This window comes from Myotis daubentonii, chromosome X (genome assembly GCF_963259705.1).
Source record: "Myotis daubentonii chromosome X, mMyoDau2.1, whole genome shotgun sequence".
NCBI classification, from domain to species: Eukaryota; Metazoa; Chordata; class Mammalia; order Chiroptera; family Vespertilionidae; genus Myotis; species Myotis daubentonii.
This window is the reverse complement of record NC_081861.1, coordinates 134,041,023-134,063,659: the sequence shown is the minus strand read 5'-3', so window position 1 is coordinate 134,063,659 and position 22,637 is coordinate 134,041,023. Positions and strand designations below refer to the sequence as shown.

The 22,637-nt window shown below is 43.5% G+C and overlaps 1 protein-coding gene across 1 annotated transcript in view; it reads left to right on the top strand.

The window, feature by feature from the left end:
• EGFL6 (EGF like domain multiple 6) overlaps positions 1-18,196 on the top strand; it is a 38,387-nt gene extending 20,191 nt beyond the window's left edge. Inside the window, exons 4-9 of the mRNA XM_059678447.1 lie at positions 2,842-2,961; positions 5,842-5,961; positions 7,737-7,871; positions 11,228-11,350; positions 15,900-16,226; positions 17,937-18,196. Coding sequence (XP_059534430.1) covers positions 2,842-2,961; positions 5,842-5,961; positions 7,737-7,871; positions 11,228-11,350; positions 15,900-16,226; positions 17,937-17,947 — 836 coding nt within the window. The 3' untranslated portion in view covers positions 17,948-18,196. The remainder of the gene's footprint in view (positions 1-2,841; positions 2,962-5,841; positions 5,962-7,736; positions 7,872-11,227; positions 11,351-15,899; positions 16,227-17,936) is intronic.
• The last annotated feature ends 4,441 nt before the right edge of the window (positions 18,197-22,637 follow it).

Genomic DNA, 22,637 nt, shown 5'->3' with positions numbered 1-22,637 from the left:
CCCCAGCCCGGGTCCTGGTCAGGGCTTGTGCAGGAGGTAACCAATCAGTGTGTTTCTCTCACATCGATGTTTCTCTCTGTCTTTCCCTCTCTCTTCTACTCTCTCTAAAAATCAATGGGAAAATATCCTCAGGTGAGGATTAACAACAACAACAAAAGAATCACACTCTCGCCTGGCCGGTATGGCTCAGTGGTTGAGCATCGACCTATGAACCAGGAGGTCAGGGTTCCATTCCCGATCAGGGCACATGCCCAAGTTGCAGGCTCGATCCCCAGTGGGGGGGTGTGCAGGAGGCAGCCGATCCATGATTCTCTCTCTCTGATGTTTCCACCTATCCCTCTCCCTTCTTCTCTCTCTCAAAATCAACAAAAAACATTTTTTTAAAATATATTTTATTGATTTTTTACAGAGAGGAAGGGAGACAGAGAGTTAGAAACATCGATGAGAGAGAAACATCGATCAGCTGCCTCCTGCACACCCCCTACTGGGGATGTGCCCGCAACCCAGGCACATGCCCTTGACCGGAATCGAACCTGGGACCTTTCAGTCCGCAAGCCGGCGCTCTATCCACTGAGCCAAACCGGTTTCGGCAACATTTTTTTTTTTTTTAAGAATCATGCTCTCATAAGTAAGAATTCATCTGTATCCCTTAGTAGGGTCTTCACACCGGGAAGCCGCACTTCCCAGATGTCTTGGATTCTGTACCAAGATGCCTTCTAAGAGATTTGGAACAGAGAAGCTATTTTTCATGCTGGTTTTCAAGTCCTAGTAAATATTCAGATTGAAGGAGCTGTCCAGTTGGCTCAGGTTTGAGACGGCCTGTCTTCCCCGCAGCCTCCCTGTGCCGGGACAGCCTAACCAAAGTCTATATGTGAATATCCATGAATGGCAACATGCCCCAGCCCTCCACTGATGTGTTTCCCAAAAATGCTTCTTCCAAGAGACTCTGGGTGCATCACCTCTGGGTTAGGGCCAAGTGATGGGTGTTCCTGGATTTGCCATTAAGTCCAATCAGCGTTCTCCGACTCCCCCTTTTGAAGCAGTTAAGGTTTGTGCAGGAGATGGTAGGGTGCAGGGGACAGGCAATGGACAAGGGCCTTTATAATGTCCAACTAGGGCATCAGAAAATCCCAATGTGTCTTAGCTGGTTTGGCTCAGTGGCTAGAGCGTCAGCCTGTGGACTGAAGGGTCCCAGATTCGATTCCAGTCAAGGGCACATGCCCGGGTTGCAGGCTCGATCCTCAGTAGGAGGCGTGCTGGAGGCTGCCAATCAATGATCCTCTCTCATCATTGATGTTTCTATCTCCCTCTCCCTTCCTCTCTGAAATAAAATAAAAAAAAGAAAATCCCCATTTAAGGTTCTTTTCAGAGGTGAAGGTATCTGCTTATTTTCCACAATGCAGTTTGCCTGCTGCCACGCGGAATGTTTGTCCTACAAGGAACGTGGTGATGCTCATCTTCCTTGAAGGGGTTAAGCCACGAGGCACCCACGTGACAGCATTTCTAAACACAATCTCCCTTGCCCAGGATCACTTTCAATCTTTGTTTTCCTTCTGTATCACTTTTCTTGTAGTAAAGTTATTTATTCTTTTTAAAATATATTTTTATTGATTTCAGAGAGGAAGGGAGAGGGAGAGAGATAGAAACATCAATGATGAGAGAGAATCACGGATCGGCTGCCTCCTGCACGCCCCACACTGGGGAATCGAGCTCACAACCCGGGACGTGCCCTTGACCGGGAATCGAACCGTGACTTCCTGGTTCATTGGTCAACACTCAACCACTGAGCCACACCAGCTGGGCAAGTTATTCATTCTTAATGTTCAGAATTCCTTTAGTAAACACTGAAAAGCACAGAGAAGAAAGTCACCCTCAGTCTCACCATCTGGAGATAACCATCATTAGCATTTGAGCACAGCCTCCCAGGCCTTTTGTTTCTATGCATTTTTTTACACATATTTTATTGATTTTTTTACAGAGAGGAAGGGGGAAGAATAGTTAGAAACATCGATGAGAGAGAAACATTGATCAGCTTTCTCCTGCAAACCCCCAACTGGGGATGTGCCCACAACCAAGGTACATGCCCTTGACCGGAATCGAACCTGGGACCCTTCAGTCCGCAGGCCGATGCTCTATCCCAGTGATGGCGAACCTTTTAAGCTCGGCGTGTCAGCATTTTGAAAAATCCTAACTTAACTCTGATGCCGTGTCACATATAGAAATTTTTTGATCTTTGCAACCATAGTAAAACAAAGATTTATATTTTTGATATTTATTTTATATATTTAAATGCCATTTAACAAAGAAAAATCAACCAAAAACATGAGTTTGCGTGTCACCTCTGACATGCGTGTCATAGGTTCGCCATCACTGCTCTATCCACTGATCCAAACCGGTTAGGGCTCTATGCATTTTTATTTTATATATTTGTTTGTTAATCCTCGCCTGAGGATATTTTTCCATTGATTTTTAAGAGAGAGTAGAAGGGAGAGGGAGAGACAGAGAGAGAAACATCGATGTGAGAGAGACACATCAATTGGTTGCCTCCCGCATATGCCCCAACCAGGGCTTGGGATCAAGCCTGCAACGAAGGTACATACCCTTGACTGGAATTGAACCCAGGTCCCTTCAGTCCACCAGCTGATATTCTATCCACTGAGCTGAACCGGCTAGGGTTTATATTATATTTCTTACAAGTTTGGCATTGATCTTTATAGGTGGTTTCACAATCTTCTGTTCTCATTGAACAACATTCACTGAACATCTTTGCATTACCCAGTCCCACATCTGGATGTTTCTGGATTCAGGGGACCTTTCTCATGTTCTAACCACCCCCTACAGATGTGAATGAGTGTGGAGAGAAACCCCGGCCATGCCAACACAGATGTGTGAACACACATGGAAGCTACAAGTGCTTTTGCCTCAGTGGCCACATGCTCATGCCGGATGCCACATGTGCCAGTAAGTGTCAACAGCCAGGCTGCTGTCAGTCAACCTTTGAGGCTTACCTTTTGCCATTTGATGCTTGGAGGAAAGTTTACTTGAGTGATTTAAAAGCAAACAAACAAACAAACAAAAACACCAAAAAATCTCTAACATCACCCCAGGCTAAAACATCTTTGAGTAATTTTTTAAAAAATTGTGGTAAAATATATATAACATAGAATGCACCATTTAACCATTTTTAAATGTACGGTTTAATGGCATTTTACACATTCACAATGTTGTATAACTATCACCACCAATTCCAGAACATCTTCACCCCAAAATGGAAACCATCCTTAAGAGTCACCCCCATTCCTCGGATAACAACACATCTGCTTTCTGTCTCTATGGATGTGGCTATTAAATAAAAAGAGTAGCTGAGGAACAAAATAAATTCTGTATCTCTATATATGCAGGGATGTATTGGATTTCTTCACGAAAAATAAACATGTTGGCTAGAATAAGCATATTGTTTCAGGAAGGTGATAAATTTAAATTCCATCTTGGGATATCAATCCCACCAGCTACCTTTCTCACGCCCTTTGCCCCAGGCTCAAAGATTAGTAACTCTTGTTGCAAATACACTCTGATTCACATTCCTGGAAAGAAAAGCCCTTCTGTGATAAAGAGAAACCCACGTCCTGTGGGAGGGTGAGAGTCTATATCCATTCATTTACCGAGAAGGAAAGCTTTTCAGGTTTGATGTTGCAGCTAACAGGTAAACCCATCCTCCTTGCCTGCCTCCCGTCCTCCCTCCCCTCTTCCCATTTCTCTTTCTACTGCCCTGCAGCCCCCAACAAGCCTGGGGCCTGTGCCTTCTGCCAGCTTCCTGTGGTGGCAGAGTCTGGGGACTCCCCAGGCTGTTGTAAAATCTTGGCTAATGCACGGCTCACTGCTCCCCTGGCTTACCCTTGGGCTGTCCCCTCTTGGCAAACTGCCCCAACACCACCACTCATCTAGATTCTTCCTTAGCCAGCAAGCTGAAGAGATAGAGCAGGCATTCAAGAGGCTTTAAAAAAAAATCCTTACTGTTATAAATTAAACAGAAACCCACCAGAGATAAATACCTAGCTTAATGACTTCTTATATGGTGAGCACCCATGTAACTACTTACCCAATAGAACTTCTCCAGAACCCCCCCAACCCCCCCTCGTGGGAGCCACTAGTCGGGCTTTTATAGTAATCACTTAACATTTCTGAAAAGATACATGCTAATGGATGTTTCTAAAACATTCCATGAAGGCCCAGTCAGTGCCAAAAGAGATATCTTTCTCCAAATGGCAAGATAGGATTAGGTAATTTTGAAGATTAATTTTAAAAGGCGACAACTAAAGAGAAGGAAGAGTAAACTAGAAAGATAACCATCCGTGGGTGTTTGTTACATTGCCTTGGCCTGTGTATCTGGCCCTGCCCCCTCTTTGTCTATTTCTATGTATGTAACGGTTGCCTGGGCCTCTCTGTTTATAGCTCAGCGTGTCCGGGTGGCCCTGAGCGCTCTCCTGGATGCTGATTGTATTGCACCTGGCTCCTTGCAGTCTCTTGTACAGCTGGGTGATTGGCATGCCATGGATGGGGTGGATGAAGGGAGCATATGTGCCATGCTCTCCTACTGTAGAAGCTTATGATCCACACATACTGGACTCCTGCTGAGGAAAGGCATTTTTGTGAGATAAGTTATGTTTAGCAATGAGCGACAGAAAAATCCAGCTAAATCATCTTATTTGCTAAAATAGCCAGAGGCAGGCCGTTTCAACCGCTCAACAGTGCACAAAATTCGTGCAAGGGTAGGGTCCCTGCTAGCTGCTAGCTGCTGGCTACTAGCTGCAGTCTCTGCCATCATCAGGGTATTGATTTCATTCTCATACTTGTTGCCTCAGAGTCACAATATGGCTGCCACAGCTCCAGACATTGCACATACATTTAAGGGAGGCAAGACAAAGAGGAAAGGAGTGACGCCAGTGAATGAACACCTCTGTCATGACTATCCCTTTTATCGTACAGCAGCACCTTTTCCAGAAATCCCACTCCAGCAGACTCATCTGTACATCTCTTTGGCCACAACGGGGTGACATGGTCACTCCTCTTTGCTGCAAGGGAAACTGGGAAAAAGACAAGTATCTGGCTTTTCAGCCTTGATGATGTTAATATAAAGAGAAAAGCGGGTCCAGAATGGCTAGCAGCCAATCAGTTTTATCTGCCACATGTTTTAAAACTGGTACCTAAAAGACCAAGTCTCATATCTCGAGTGACTCTCTCATTGAGGCTAGACATGCATGGAGAGCTTGTCTAGAATAGATGCTTCTGCCCTAATTACTCAGATTGATCACCTGCATCGGAGGTTGCATTTCAACTCTGTAGAGAGCAGCCGGGTGACATAAAGAAGTGATTAGAGCTCAGGCAGGCGGAGAGGCAGATGCAGCCTGGTAACTGAGGGGTGCATGTCCTACCCAAAGACAGTCAAATTCAACACACTGGCCATCGAAACAGACCATGCAGCCACCAAGGCACTGCCCTGCCCAGATTCCATTTGGGTCTCAAACAACGAAGCTTATCCTATAACTAGAGGCCCAGTGCACAAAATTCGTGCAAGGGTAGGGTCCCTGCTGGCTGCTGGCTGGGGCCTTCCTTCATTCTGTGACGCCCCCTGGTGGTCAGTGCATGTCATAGCGAGCAATTGAACTCCCAGTCAGTCTAACTCCCGGTTAGTCGAACTCCCGAGGGGACACTCTGCATATTAGGCATGTATATAGATTCCATTCCACGTGTTACATGTAACACCCCAGAACTCTGAGGTGGTTTCTCAGTAAGCAATATTTAGCATCTCGGGAGGAGGCTAACCCTTGCCTACTTTTCCAGACTCTAGGACGTGTGCCATGACATACTGCCAGTACAGCTGTGAAGACACGGAGGAAGGGCCACGGTGTCTGTGTCCGTCCTCGGGACTCCACCTGGCCCCAAATGGAAGAGTTTGCATCGGTAAGGCAGCAGGCATCACCTCCATGCCCCATCCCCTGCCCTTGACTGATCCCTTTATTCAATTCCTCCTTTTTCTTTTTTTTAACTTTAAATATTATATATATATATATATATACACATATATATACACACACACACATATATATATATATCTTTATTGATTTCAGAGAGAAGGGAGAGAGAGAAACATCAATGATGAGAATCATTGACCAGCTGCCTCCTGCACGCCCCCTACTGGGGATCGAGCCCACAACCCGGGCATGTGCCCTTGACTGGAATCAAACCCAGAACCCTTCAGTCTTTAGGCCGATGCTCTATCCACTGCTCTATCCACACCAGCTAGAGCTCAATTCTTCCTTTTTCACTGATACAATCTTGGTGACTAGACATCGCAAGCTCCTAAAAGTACAGACTTATGTCCGGCTCTGAGACAACATTGTTACCCACATATGCTCTAGACTTTAGGATACTAGAAAGAACACTTCTCTATTATTTGGGGGTTGCTTAATGCCATAGTGTAAAAAAAAAAAAGAAAGTTTTCTTTTAGTATATTTATCCTGCACATGTTACTTCAGCCACCAAATTGCATATCCTCATAGTATTGTACTGAATTATATTGCACCAAATATACATAATATTCAGAGCAAGGAGCACAGAGCATTAATAAGCCATGTCAAACCAAGTCAGAACATTGAAAAAGTTATTAATCTTGTTTATTTAAATAAGGAAATATCAGTCTGATTTAATATTCTTAATTCCTTACTACAATAGAAATATTTTTCACTCAAGGTGCTGGATGTTTATTTATCGTAAACATACATAACTTGATAAACTGCATTTTAAAAGCTCAGCCAAAATAGTTCCTACCTCAGTTAAACACTTTTTAAAAATCATGTCAATTAAAAATTTGGCTCTGCTCTTTGAGAGTAATCAAACAGCTTTCATTAGAATGACAAGTTTAGTATTCTGTAGTAAAAGAAGGTTTCTATGACAAGACTAATTCCTGATAAAACTGAATCCACACCCCTCTACCTCTTTGATTCTTCAGGTGCCATTTTTATTGGAAGGAGAGGAGGGTGTGCAGGAAAGTAATCACTGAAAAATAATTGCTGTCAGCCCATCATTTATTGATTATTTTAAGAATGCAAAAGAAACAATAAGCCAGCACCGTCCTAAAATAACAGCACAATATCTATTTGATTTGATATCTGAAAGTGAAATCAAAACCTGAGTCTTTTTAAATGTTTTTTTTTTTTAAATTGATTTCAGAGAGAGGAAGGGAGAGGGAGAGGGATAGAAACACCAATGATGAGAGAGAATCATGGATCCGCTGCCTCCTGCAGGCGCCCTAGTGGGGATCATGCCCACAACTCAGGCATGTGCCCTGACCAGGAATCAAACCGTGATCTCCCGGTACATAGGTCGACACTCAACCACTGAGCCACACCGGCCGGGCTTGACCCACAATTTGTGTATAAGTCTATTCTTATACATATTTCTGTGATTTGGGTCAATATTGCAGGACTTGGGAGAGCTTGCTAATGAAATAATTATTTTGTAAAATGCAAAATTTAAGTGATTGTGTATTCAGTTTGCTTAAAGCGTAGTTGTCTGACTGTTTTCAAAAACTGTGTATGCTATGCAGTTTACAGAGTGGGAAAAATATTAATCCACTCAGCAAACATGTAATGTGCGTGTGCATGCATGTGCATGTGTATTTCAGAGGGAGAAAGCTTTTCTTGCTGTCACTGACACCTTCTGGTTCTCCATCCTAGATATCGATGAATGTGCCTCTGGCGAAGCCTTCTGCCCCTACAATCGGAGATGTGTGAACACATTTGGAAGCTACTACTGCAAATGTCATGTTGGTTTCGAACTGAAATATGTCAATGGCCGGTATGACTGTGTAGGTAAGATTTGGTGGCACCTTTTTCTTTTTCCCTATTCCCACCAAACATGTAGGCTTTCTCTACAACTACAGTGGGGCCTTGACTTACAAGTTTAATTCGTTCTGAGACTGAGCTCGTTAAGGAGCTCGTCAACTCAAATTACTCTATCAACTCAATGCAAAAAAATCTGCCGAGAGACATCTGGTATCTCAAAAAACTCGTTATTCGGGACACTCGTAAGTCAAGGCCCCACTGTATTTCAATTCAGTCTATTAGTTGAACAATCTTGGGTACCAACCAGCTGAACAACACAGAAACAGTTACATTTTTTACATGTCTGGCATTTAGGGAACTCTGACGCCATGAATTATTGGAAGTCAGGTCAGTGAAGATTTAAACTAAGGAACTTCAATCTGGATAGCTCTGTTACGGGGGCAAATATCTTGAGATATGTTTTGTGGCCTTTTTAAAAATATATAAAATATGTTTTTACTAGAGGTCCAGTGCATGAATTCATGCACGGGTGGGGTCCCTCGGCCTGGTCAGCAATCAGGGTCGATTGGGGCAGCCAGCCAGGGGAGGGACCACAGGAGGTTGGCCAGCCGTGGGAGGTTGGCTGTGGGAGTACACTGACCACCAGGGGGCAGCTCCTGCATTGAGCATCTGCCCCCTGGTGGTCAGTGCGTGTCATAGCTACCGTCCAGTCGCTTAGGCTTTTATATATATAGATTGATTTCAGAGAGAGAAAAGGAGAGGAAGAGGGAGATAGAAACATCAATGATAAGAGAGAATCATTAATCAGCTGCCTCCTTCATGCCTCACACTGGGGATGGAGCCTGTAACCCAGGCATGTGCCCTGACAGGGAATCGAACTGTGATCTCCTGGTTCATAGGTCAATGCTCAACCACTGAGCCATATCAGCCAGGCATTTTGTGGCCTTTTTTTAAAAAAAAATTGTATGGTTTTGTTTTTAATTTTTCATTCTTTGTCCAGGTACATACCTGAAAATGGGAACAATATAGAAGTTTTTATATTTGATAAAAGGAAGAATAACAAGGCCTGTTTAATCTGGATCTCAGTGATCTGTTCATGGCAGTCTCCAGCAAGTGTGGCTTTGGAAAAATGGCTGAAGGAGATGAAGGCACGTGCTCTTGCCTCTCCTCCTTCAGCCCTTTCATGATTCCAGCTCCACATCCCTATAATGTTCCCTTCCAGGGTCACCGAAACCACTCTGCTCAGATTCTGGTATCAGTCAGCGGTGGGCCTGATCAGTGTGAAATAAAACCCTTATCCCCTGTGAAGGGATTCCAGGCCTCAATGAGCATGTGGAATGGGGCATCTGAGGAGCCCTTGGATGCATTCCCATGGCCCTGATATAACGTGGGGTCCTAGAGTAGTGGTTGGCAAACTCATTAGTCAACAGAGCCAGATATCAACAGTACAACAATTGAAATTTCTTTTGAGAGCCAAATTTTTTAAACTTAAACTATATAGGTAGGTACATGGTTATTAACTTAATTAGGGTACTCCTAAGCTGGCCTTTGCTAAAAACATCCTCAGTCTGATTGAGGTACGTTCGCTGAGGTCAACCCCTTCCAACTCTCCCATCCTCACTCGTCTTGTATACTTGTTTCGTCTATCTCCTTTCCGAAAACTGACTTCTGTGCATGGGCCACGAAGTTTCAATCGCATTGTACGTGCGCGCCCGCACGTGGTATTTTGTGGAAGAGCCACACTCAAGGGGCCAAAGAGCCGCATGTGGCTCGCGAGCCGCAGTTTGCCGACCACTGTCCTGTAGTGAAGGGGAGTTCAGGCCCCTGTAGAATCCTAGTCACATGACATGTGTAGCAAATGTGCACATGACATGGAAAGCTAACAGTTGGGGGAAAAGTCGGAATTCATTCAACCCTGCATCCCAGGACGCATCCTGTGTGATCATGTTGGGGCAACACTGAATCCCTGGGTTTTGAACTGTCCTGTGAAGCTTCCACAGCTCTTCCGTCAGATCTTCTCAAACGCAAAGACCACCCCAGACAGGCTGGTAAAGTCCCTGTTTCTCATGGGCTTGGACCCCACGCCCTGCTGCAGACCCACCCAGCTCTGTAATGGGTGATGCCGTGTCACAGAGCAGAAGCCTGTTCCCTGATACCCACAGGGAGGTTCCACGGGACAGGCATGGAGAGCTTCCAAAGGAAACAAATCTTTTTGTGATTTTAAAAGTGATTGAGGTTAGCCCTAGCTGGTTTGGCTCAGTGGATAGAGCATCAGCCTGAGGACTGAAGGGCCCTGGGTTCGATTCCGGTCAAGGGCACGTATCTTGGTTGCAGGCTCGATCCCTGGCCCTGGTCGGGGTGCATATGGAAAGCAACCAATTGATGTTTCTCTCTGTGTGTCTCTCCCTCTCCCTTCAACTCTCTCTAAAAATCAATGGGAAAATAAATAAATAAATAAATAAATAAATAAATAAATGCCAAAAAAATCAATGGAAAAATATCCTCAGGTGAGGATTAACAACAACAAAAGTGATTGAGATTAGCCTCTGAACTCCCTTTGTGGCTAAATTAAGAACAGTAGACTATTTCGTGTGCATATGTCTACAAAAGCATAGCTAGAAAGCAGGCGGAGAAGCGGGCCAATGCACTTCTCACCTGGGTGGAATTTGGTTGACTTTCCTAGTCTCAATCCAGCAGACAAGCTCAGACCAGCCTGACCTTGCTCCTGGCAGTCTGCGGTCTTTGATCAAAATGCCTGTATATATGCAGATAATGTCGATGGTTCCTGGCCAGTCTTGTCCTTTGTTAGTAGTTCCAAACCTTTCCCTGTATAGAATGTATTTCCTGATATTGTGATTTAGTTCTAAATGAGACAGATGGGACATTTAAGAAAACAACCTACACATCTTACAAATTTCAGCAGGATGGATAAGCAGATGAGAATGCTGTGGGGTGGTAAGCTATAGACCAGTGATGGCAAACCTATGACACGCGTGTCAGAGGTGACACGCGAACTCATTTTTTTGGTTGATTTTTCTTTGTTAAATGGCATTTAAATATATAAGATAAATATCAAAAATATGTCTTTGTTTTACTATGGTTGCAAATATCAAAAAATTTCTATATGTAACACGGCACCGGAGTTAAGTTAGGGTTTTTCAAAATGCTGACACGCCGAGCTCAAAAGGTTCGCCATCACTGCTATAGACACATTCCCTTCCTACCTGGTGTCAGGCTAGCTGGGGCTCCAGGCCAACGCATTGGGGATTATGAACACCTCACAGTTCTGTGTCCACACTTGGTTTGTTGGCGATGTTGACGGTTGGCCCAAGATGGTAGTCTTTCAGCATGCCCTGTTACTACAAGCTTGTTCACATTTTTAGATATAAATGAATGTGCTGTGAATACCCATACATGCAGCCTCTACGCCAATTGCCTCAATACCCAAGGATCCTTCAAGTGCAAGTGCAAGCAGGGATATAAAGGCAGTGGACTTCAGTGTTCCGGTAAGTAGCATTTGGTCACAATGTCTTAGCTCTTCTGATGAAACATTCTCTCCATGTCTCCTTCCTCCCTTCATCTGTTTGCCTGCAGTGTGTGAAAGTTAACTCGGCCTCGGCCTTGTCTTCTCTGCTAATCGGACCACATCTCCAATACTCCAATACTGAAGTTGTAGGCACTACATTTTTTTACTTACTTATTTATTTATTCATTCATTCATTCATTCATTCATTCATTCATTCATTTATTCATTTATTTATTTATTTTTAATATAAATTTTTATTGATTTCAGAGAGGAAGGGGGGCAGAAAGAGAGATAGAAACATCAATGATGAGAGAGAATCATGGATGAGATGCCTCCTGCACACCCCACACTGGAGATCCAGCCTGCAACCTGGGCTTGTGTCCTGACCAGGAATCGAACCATGACCTCCTGGTTCATAGGTCGACGCTCAACCATTGAGCCATGCCAGCTGGGGGCAAAGTGGGTATATAAAGAAATCTCAAATCTCCTCCAGAGAAATTGCCAACTTCATCTACAGGAGACTGTCTTGTGAATTTAAAAACCCTGGAATTCCTTGTTTTTATGTCTGAGATACCCCAATGTGTCAAAGGCCCTCCTACTGCAACTTCCTCCTACATTTTTGTATTCTCAAGAAGATGGTGCAATAATCAAGAAATTGTAATGTGAAAAAAATCAGTTATGTCAAATTTGAAACAGCAATACCCAGGTAAAGCCACATCTATCTATTCATGGTCATGCATATGCATGGATTCCTTATCCTCGCCCCAGCTACCTCTTTACATACTAAGGGAGTGAAATTGTTGGCACCACAAAGTTTGTAATGGCTTGATCTTTTTTTTCCAAAAGGAAAAAATCAAAACTTCAAAGCAGAAACTGAAAGCAGATGTTTCAGTTTGCCTGGTGTAGGTTGCAACCCTCTCCTCATTATTTATTAAAGGTCCTTAGTTTTACGTTACTGATTTGCATAAAGGCAATTTCCAGGGAATGGGTGTTTCCCGTTAATTTTCGTGCTAGATCCTGGGAAGAGATTCAGGGAACCATGTGCAGAATTACACAGTGGGGCCTCCAGGGGAAGGTCTATATCTGATCAGCATATTACAGTCAAAACTTAGCATGTGACCTCCGGCAAAGAAGTCAAAACAGGCCATTTGAAGGTCAGGAAAATGAGTAATGATGCCTTATTTGTATTAGTAGTAGTTGATTTCGAACCTATAACTATGGGCTGTCACATTGGTAAATAACTAGGACATTTCATTGAATAGAGAAATGTAGCTCTTGTTATAACAGCCCTAGATTGATTTCAAAGTAAAAGCAATGTATTAAAAAAAAAGCAATGTAGTAATTAAGAGCATGTATATTTTCAAAGCATTTTTTCTTTCTCCTTTTGATTGCCCAAAATATTGTGGACTTCTTGTTTATTTTTCTACAACTTTGATACAGAGTGAATCAACCAAGTAATGGAGACAGAATTGAACAGAAGAGATTAAAACATTGCCAAGAAAAATGTTATTTCCAATTTCTTGTATAGTATTCTTTTCAGGGACTAAAGTTGATGTCTACTCCCTTATTTCATTTTCCTCTAAACTATATCCAAGTAGTAGAATTGAATAAATTGGTTCAGCTGTTATTAGTTTTAGACCAGCACATGCCTAGATATTTTATAAAAGGACAATATATTTGATTTTAAAGATCAGTGTTTTAAATTTTTTTTAATATTTTTATTTCACTTTAGAGACAGAGAGAGAGAGAGAGAGAGAGAGAAACATCAATAATGAGAGAGAATCATTGATCTGCTGCCTCCTGCACGCCCCGCACTGGGGATCGAGCCGGAAACCTGGGCATGTGCCCTGACTGGGAATCGAACTTTGACCTCCTAGTTCAGTGGTTCTCAACCTGTGGGTCACGACCCCTTTGGCAGTCAAACGACCCTTTCACAGGGGTCGCCTAAGACCATCCTGCATATCAGATATTTACATGACGATCCATAACAGTAGCAACATTACAGTTATGAAGTAGCAACGAAAATAATTTTATGGTTGGGTCACAACATGAGGAACTGTATTTATTTATTTATTTATTTATTTTAAATATATATATATATATGTATTTTAAATATATTTTATTGATTTTTTACAGAGAGGAAGGGAGAGGGACAGAGAGTCAGAAACATCGATGAGAGAAACATCGACCAGCTGCCTCCTGCACAACCCCCACTGGAGATGTGCCCGCAACCAAGGCACACACCCCCGACCGGAATCGAACCTGGGACCCTTGAGCCCGCAGGCCGATGCTCTATCCACTGAGCCAAACCAGTTAGGGCTAAAAAATATATTTTATTGACTTTTTACAGAGAGGAGGGAGAGGGATAGAGAGTTAGAAACATCGATCAGCTGCCTCCTGCACACTCCCCACTGGGGATGTGCCCGCAACCAAGGCACATCCCCTTGACCGGAATCAAACCTGGGACCCCTCAGTCCACAGGCCGACACTCTATCCACTGAGCCAAACCAGTTAGGGCGAGGAACTGTATTTAAAGGGCCAGAAGGTTGAGAACCACTGTAGTTCATAGGTCGATGCTTAACCACTGAGCCATGCTGACTGGGCAGTATTTTTAAAAATTACTTTTTTTTTACATTAGTTGGATATCTTTAATTGTCATGAGTAGATCCCTGAAAAGGAGGCATGCATCTTTGGGTTCTAGATTTCAAGGTATTTGAACCAGTCTAGAGAAAAGTAACCCTTAACCCTAGAGCAGGAATAAATCTGTCATGGAAATAGGACTGGAAAAAAAGAATCATTCATCTGCTTCACCCTCAAATCCTAGCTCTGCCCCTTGGTATCTGAGTGACTTTGGGCAAGTCACTTAACATGACCCAGTTGCCTCATCTATAAAACAAGGTTGTTGGGCTAAATGATCTTTTTTTTCTACCTCTTGAGTTCTTCATTGACCCACTGGGGGTATGAGGAATCAATCTAGAGGTACATTTTTTAAAACAATTTAATCCAGTGGTGAGAAATAGGAAATGAATGTAAAACAGCAAATGTAAAAGCCTCTATAAATATTCAATAAATAGAATTATTTCACTTTAGATAGTAGTGGGTTGAGGTTAAGAAATTCAAAGCAGAGAGAGAACAGGGAAGAAAAATTAGGTATATACACATTGAACCATAAAGCACAATTTTTATTGGTCACAAATGGCCCATTATTGACCATTTACCTGGTACAGCCTAATGCTATAGCTGTAATCTTGGAACAGCAAATTTAGACAAATCTATAGGGCTATCTGGACGACCCCAGCTTTAAAGAATACCTGTGTGAAAGCAGAAATATGAGAGGACCCCGGAGGAATCCATCACCTTAGAACCTGTAGCCCAACTTGGTAGTAGCAGGTATTTCATCATCGTAGTCTCTGAAGCAAAACAAAAGTATGTCCTCTAAGGAAAGATAGTTAAGATACTACCATAACAGCCCTAACTGGTTTGGCTCAGTGGATAGAGCGTCAGCCCTCAGACTGAAGGGTCCTGGGTTTGATTCTGGTCAAGAACATGTACCTTGGTTGCAGGCTCGATCCCCAGTGGGGGTTGTACAGGAGGCAGCTGATGAATGTTTCTCTCTCATCATTGTTTCTGACTCTCTATCCCTCTCCCTTCCTCTCTGTAAAAACCAATCTATAGTAATTAAAAGGTAATATGCTAATTAGACCAGATGTCTTCCAGATGTCCTTCCGGACAAGGCCACAGCGGCTGCGAGGACCAAGGGCTGGCAGCGCGGAAGAGGCGGTGGCGCAGGAGAGGTGGCAGCACAGGCTGGCCAGCACTGCAGCCCCTTCCACAGAGGCGGCAGGAGAGGGGGCTGCATGGTCCCGGTCCCAGTGATGCCCTTTCTGCAGAGGCAGCCACAGAGGCAGCAGCGCCATGCCTCCATGGAGGCTAGACAGGGTGCAATCTGCTGTGCTTCAACCTCCCACAGTCCCTCCCCCAGCTGGCCTGGCCCCAGATTGCCCCCCATCCACCAGTGGATGGGGGGCAGGGCCAGCACTAAGAAGCGAGGGCCAAGGGCTGGCAGCCGAGGCGGCCAGCAGTGGCGGCAGCAGCAGGATGATGGGGGCGGCGCCTTCCCCTGATCGGCCCAGTTGCCTCCCTCAGAGGGAGGCCAGACTACAGACTACAGCTTAGGCCTACTCCCCAAGGGAGAGTAGTGGGCCTAAGCCGTCAGTAGGCCATCCCCTGAGGGTTCCCAGACTGAGAGGGGGCAGGCCTGGCTGAGGGACCGCCCCCCTCCAGTGCACAAATTTTTGTGCACCAGGCCTCTAGTAAAATATTTAAAAAAAGATGCTACCATAACATAACTGCTTAAAACAGATGCATGTATAGTTCTTCCGGAAATATCAAATGGTAGAGCCTCATGTGGGTTGATTCTGAAAGTATTCATTTCCAGCACTTGAACACTTTTCAAATGCTCTGTTGTTTTGTGAGTTATCTAATTATCGGCCAAGGTGGAACTTCTCGCCTGTTATTGTTTGTTGTAGTTATCCCTGAAAAGTCTGTGAAGGAAGTCCTCAGAGCACCTGGTACCATCAAAGACAGAATCAAGAAGTTGCTTGCTCACAAAAACAGCATGAAAAAGAAGGTGAAAATAAAAACCACCATCGTAGAACCTGCTGCGACTCCTGCCCCGAAGGGTAACTTGTGGCCCTTTGACTCTGAAGAGAGTGGTTCCAGAGATGGGAACCCAAATGGAGGGGAAAAGGGGAATGAGGAGAGAAAGAGAGAGGGGCTGGAGGAAGAGAAAAGAGATGAGACAGCCCTGAAGAACCACGTAGAGCAGGAACGAAGCCTTCGAGGAGATGTGTTTTGTGAGTATCACTTCTGTTATTTTACACATCTTGTGAAAAATGAGTTGTGATCTCTCTGGGACATGAACGAAGAAAAGACAGTTTCACTCATTAAGTGAAATGGGTTTGGCTCTAAGTCCTAAAAAGCAGGGTTCTCTCTGAGTCTGGAAAGTAACATCTTCTGCGGATACGCAATCAAATTTGCTCCTGTGGGCAACAAGAAGTCTGGGTCCTTTCCCCTTACCTTGGGGGGCGGGGGTCCTGTTTGACACAGACCCTCCCATTCCACTCGCAACAAAGTCAGCCTGCTTGTCCAGCAAGCACAGTTGTCTGTCCGGCTGCCCAGACCTCCATGCAGTTCAACCCCAAACCAGGGAGACCCTTACCAGACAGATCTGCCAAACCCTACATTTTTCCTTCTCTAAGGTACCTTTTACAGGCCCACTCAGTGAAAGGAGAATTTCACGGTTGTGTGGTTATTGTTTTAAAAGCCAAAGTAGACAGTTGTAGGGAAGAAAATGTTAAAAGTAGAGCATAAGCTTTAGTTTTCTCCATGAACTGGATGACTACAGAACCCACCAGAAGTCCCAGCTCATACAGGACGGTTTCCCTATTAACTTGCCCTGAACCCCCACACTGAGACTTTCCATTTCATTCTCACTGGGCATCTGTTGCTCCCTCTGTATTTTGCCTTGTCTGTTCTTGGCTCTGTGGCCATTGGATTTAACCACGTGAGGAATAGACCCAGGACCACCCACCCAGGAACTAGTGTGCCAATGACGTCTCCCCTAATAGAGAGTGAGAATCTCACAAAAGTGTATTTCCAAAACCTGGTGAGAAGGGACATGTTACATCCCCCTACCTTGCTGCTTCTCTGTTGATTATTTTAAAAAGTCTTAGATTAAAGTTAAGGCATTTGATTATAACTTATTATGAAACATTTGTCAACACATGAAAACAATGACATGCCAGATAGTTTCTGAATATGTGAATCAATATGTTAAGGAAAATAACTGTATTACTTCAAACTACCAAAATCTGAATATATCAAAATAGTTCCCTTTCAACTAGTTTCCTATTAAATGTTCACAGGGAATATTAAATTTCTTCCAGCCAGTTTTTTTTAGAAAATAATTTTTATTGATTTCAGAGAAGAAGGGAGAGGGAGAAAGAGATAGAAACATCAATGATAAGAGAGAATCATCGATAGGCTGCCTCCTGCACGCACCCCCCCCCCCCGCCGCCCCACTGGGGATGGCGCCCACAACCCAGGCATGTGCCCTGACCGGGAATCGAACCGTGACCTCCTGGTTCATATGTCGAATCTCAACCACTGAGCCACACTGGCTGGGCAAGCAGTTTTTTAAAGAAACTCACATTCTTTTATTTTTGCTTTTTATTTATTTAAATGGGAATTCAAGAATTTCTTCTTAAACCTTGCCCTTCTCAGCTTCACAGGGCTTTCCAGATTCGTTTAGGTGTTAGAGTGACCCTGTTTTCTCTGAACATAGCTCACTTAGCATGGATAACTGGCATCTGGAAGATAACATCTATTCCTACTCTCAGTGTCAAAGCCAGTTCTTAATAGGGATACATAATCAAATTTGCTCCTGTGGGCAACAAGAAGTCTGGGTCATATGAGTTAGTCCTCTTTAATAGCTGTTCAGTGGTTTGATTATATCATTGTTTTGAACATTTTGAAGTAATTTTTTATTCCCTCTCCATTATTAGATCACTTTTGAACCAGAACGTGGCAAGGGCAAAACCGAAGAAATTGCTGTAGATGGTGTCATGCTGGTGTCAGGCTAATGTCCTGGTGGCCTTTTTATCAGTGGATGCTGGAATGTTACTGTTGTCTTTTATATCCTTATATTTGACTTTAAATGTCAGTTCTCTGTTTTTTTTATATATATTATGTCACAGATGCCCCTCCATTTAAAAAATACGAACTGAAAAATTGTAATATACCAATAGAAACATTATTGTAAGCTGCCTTTCTTGTATAGATGCCTCGTTATTTGCTTTAAATTCATTTCTGAATTGATAAAATGTGGAAATGTCAGTTCAGCTTTTCCCCCCAATATATTTTATCTGTCTATATGAGTTGATGAACCTCTCTGTACAACACTTCTGGAATTTTAAAAAAAAGCACAGAGAAATTTTTAATTGTGTGACTTTTAGGGCACTTCTTGGAAACCATGACATCACAGATAGACTTTTACCTAAGTTGCTTAACCTGATCTTTTATAGCCGAACTTGTATGTTTAAATTCTTTGTCCTAATATCCAAATAATCACCTTGTGTCACCGTTTGTTTTTCTAAGTAAAAAAATGTGCTAATTTGATTTTATGTTTAGCTATATGCATGATTATTTGCTTTGTGGAAATGTGGTTTTTATTCTTTTCTCTATGGAAATACTTTATTTTCTTAAAAGTACTTTCTATTATGGGAACACATGGCTGCTTTATTAGGCTTCATAATTGCAATGCAAATTAGCATACATTGTTGAGTTCAAGACCTCCTAAAACCTAAAACTAAGTTAAGCAAGTAGCAGGACTAAAAAAAAGATGGATACCCTCTTTTCTATTTCTCTTTTCTTTCAAATCCAATAACAGCTTTGTATGGTAATGAATCCTGAGTGAATTCTCTGAGGATGAAAGGATACTCTGCTTTAAGATTCTCAGTCACAAATAGCTCCAAGTTACCCCCCAAATAGAAGGTTCTCCAGGTATTTTCTTGCCCTCCCCTAAAAGCAATGAAGGCATTGGGCCATAAGAGTAAGGAAAGAGAGAAGGTGGCCCACTTATTAATCTTTAAAATTTGTAGTCTCACTCTTCAAGTTTTTTATATTGAAACTCTTGTAGGGTGGGGGGTAGGGAAACACATTGGTTTTCTTTAGTGTGAAGTAATCTTGGCACACAAGGTCTACACAAGACTGTAGCTATATCTGTTTGAGAACTGGTAGTTATAGAAATCCTCAAAACAGTTTTTCTAGTGAGACCAGTTGAAAACCTGCCCCAGCTACATCAAATCAGCCCACAGAATTGTAAGAGAGAATAAAATGGTTATTTTAAGACATTAAAATTTGGAGTGGAAAAAAAATTTGGAGTGGTTTGTTACACAGCAAAAGCTAACTGATACATGTGGTTTCAAATACTGCAGTAGAATCTGAAGAAGACTTTCTATCCATTCAGTGATCAAGGAAATTTGAGACCATAGTTGTGGCTTAGAATAAAGAAAGATAGGGGGGAGCATTTGTAATAAAAGACAGTGTCCAAGTGATCCAGATTAAAGGAAGAGATGTGCCCTAGCCAGTTTGGCTCAGTGGATAGAGTGTCAGCCTGCAGACTGAAGGGTCCTAGGTCCAATTCTGGTCAAGGGCACATGCCCAGGTTGCAGGCTCTATCCCCAGTAGGGGGTGTGCAAGAGGCAGCCAATCAATGATTCCCATCATTGATGTTTCTATCTCTCCCTCTCCCTTCCTCTCTGAAATCAATAAAAATGTATTTTAAAAAATGAAGGAAGAGATGTTGAACCAAAAATGAAATAGGAAGGCCTATGAATCATGTTATACATGGATAAAAATAATGCATAAATCTAATATTTCATGTTTCTCTAATATTTGTAGCAGAGACTTCTAGTTACCTATCCAGTATCCATTCTCACCCTTTCCCTTACTAATGTAACCATATATAAATATATTTGGGAGACCCCTAGCTGGTTTGGCTCTGTGGATAAGAGCATCGGCCTGCAGACTGAAGGGTCTCAGGTTTGATTCCAGCCAAGGGCACATGCCTAGGTTGTGGGCTTGATCCCCAGTAGGGGGCGTGCAGGAGGCAGCCAATCAATGATTCTCATCATTGATGTTTCTATCTATCCCTCTCCCTTCCTCTCTAAAATCAATAAAAATATATTTTAAAATATATATTTGGGGGTTAGAGGGCATTATACTCAACTAAAGGACTGCATTTCTCAAAATCTCTTTCAGTTGGAGGAGGCCACTGAAGCATTGGTAGGCTTCCAGGAAGGATCATTAAAGAGGGCTCTCAGCTGGCAGCACACTTTGGCCATCTCTCTTCTTCCTTCTTCCCGCCTTCAATGTGGTTGTGAAGGCAGCTACTCTATGAGGTACTTCGTGATCCTGAGGGCAAGGACCACACCCTATAACAGAGTGCATAGCTAAAGGAAGCCTGGGTCACTGACGACATTATGGCATCTCTACAGCTGCGCAGACTGGTCACTGCTCAATATTTTATTAAGTGAAAGAAAAAACATCCTTCGTTGGCCTACCTAGGATTTCAAACAAAGCACAATCCAGACTCAGGTGACCACTCTCCCTGCTCCCTGGGGGCTACTTCTGCCATTTTCACCACAAGACCATAGTCTTGGGCATTAACTTTTTAGACCCTTAATACCAACACATTGGCGCTCTCCCTTCCTGGAGCATGCCCATGCCTTTCCCTTTCCTTTTCCTCTCCTCCCCACATCCCTTCCTCACTCCCAAGCCCCAAGAGCCCTTCCTACCTCTACAACATGTTTCCTACACCCATTTCTTCTAGGAATTATTTCTTTTTAAAAATATATATTTTTATTGATTTCAGAGAAAAAAGGAAGGGAGAGAGAGAGACATCAGTGATGAGAGAGAATCATGGATCGGTTGCCTCCTGCACGCCCCTTACTGAGGATCGAGCCCACAACCCAGCCATGTGCCCTGACTGAGAATCAAACCGTGACCTCCTGGTTCATAGGTCAATGCTCAACCATTGAGCTACAGGGATAGGAATTATTTCTACTTCTGTGATTTACCAAATAAATATTCTCATACAGTTAAATAAATACATAAATAAATAAATGCCAACATATTGTTTTAAATTCCAATCAACAGCCTGTAGTGTCATGGAGCTCTAACCTGCACCCGCACTGAATCATACTTTGCTTCCTTTGGGGAAATCTAAGGTCAGCTAATTCTGCCATGACTCCCATATCTGTTGACCCTGGCCATGATCCAATGTGCAAACCCGCCATGTCATCCACACTCTCGCACTGTCTCACCCCAACACTGTTATGCGCTTCCTCTTCTGGACACTAACTCCCACTGTTTCTGTCCCCTCCCCCATCACACATACTCCACAGTCTGGTAAACAAACTCTGCTACATCGTAATTCATGCCAGCGATGTCTTCCTCCGTCTCTCTGAGCTCTCTCCCATAGCCACTCCTACCCCTGTAGCTTGATCAAGTGGCTGCCACTCATCCTCCCACAGTGCATTCTCCTCACCCTACTCTTGTTTACAGTCTCTTATTTCTTGATTTCCATGTAAAAACCACTGTTCATTGGAGGTGCCATTAAGGAGCTCTCCAGCCCGCTGTCCTTCCTAGCCATTGTCATCAATCAATCTGTGCAGATGACATCTGTGCAAATGACCCATCCAATATCCTGGCCTCACAGGTCTTTGACCTCCTCTATTCCAGTCACTGTCACTGTCCTTTTAAAAAGCTTTTCCCTCATGAGTCCAAGCTGCGGTCACACAGCTCTCCTGCTCAAAGTGAGACACATCACTTGCACCATTCATTTTTCAGACCTTCTCAGAGTTCCAGCAGTGCCCCCTTGTGGCAGCCTATGTGCATATGTATGTGGCTGCCACCAGGGAAACAGCTAAAAGGACTGTCTTCAGCATCAGCCCCCTTACCCCCTCACCCCCCACTGCTCCATCTCTCCCTTTTCCGGTGTCTAGTGAACTCATGCTTCTTTCTGGATACCCCAAACCTTACAATTCAGTCACCCCTGAGATCTTGAAGAATCCAATCTTGCAGAACTCTCATTCTCTTCTATCAACGCTTACTGGTCCTATGTCCTGTTCCGCTGGTCTCTGCCAAGTGAAGGGAGGCTACCCTTCAAAGATAACTCAAGTGTCAGGAATAAGCAGCTGCAAGTGTAACTTTTACTAACTCATATTTTCTGTTGTATAATGGCAGCTTCAATGCCTTCATACCAAGGAGTGAGTAAGAAGGCAATTTCAGCCCCATGGTAAGATCAGGCGTTCTCTCTTCTGTAAGAGAACATTTCTTTTTTCACGGATTCTCTTCTGATGGCCCTCAAATCTCACGTTAAAATGGGGGCTGTGTCAGTTAGTGTCTGTGGGTAGCAAACAACAGAAACATCTCAGCTACATGTCAAAGGGAAGTTGCAGTAAAAAAGCAGGAGTGTGCAGGCAAGTGGGAGGATCAGTGAGCCAGCCTTGGAAATGGTCTGCAGGGCTAGCAGCAGAGCTATAGAAAAAAGTCATTGCTGACCAGGATGCCGCCATTGCCAGAATGACCTCACACTGTTAGTCTCCACATTGTTCTGCTCAAAATTCACATTCTGGGAGGGGTGTGCATTTGGGTCAGCCTGGGTCATGTGGCTGCTCCCAGCTAGGGCAGATTGGGGTCAC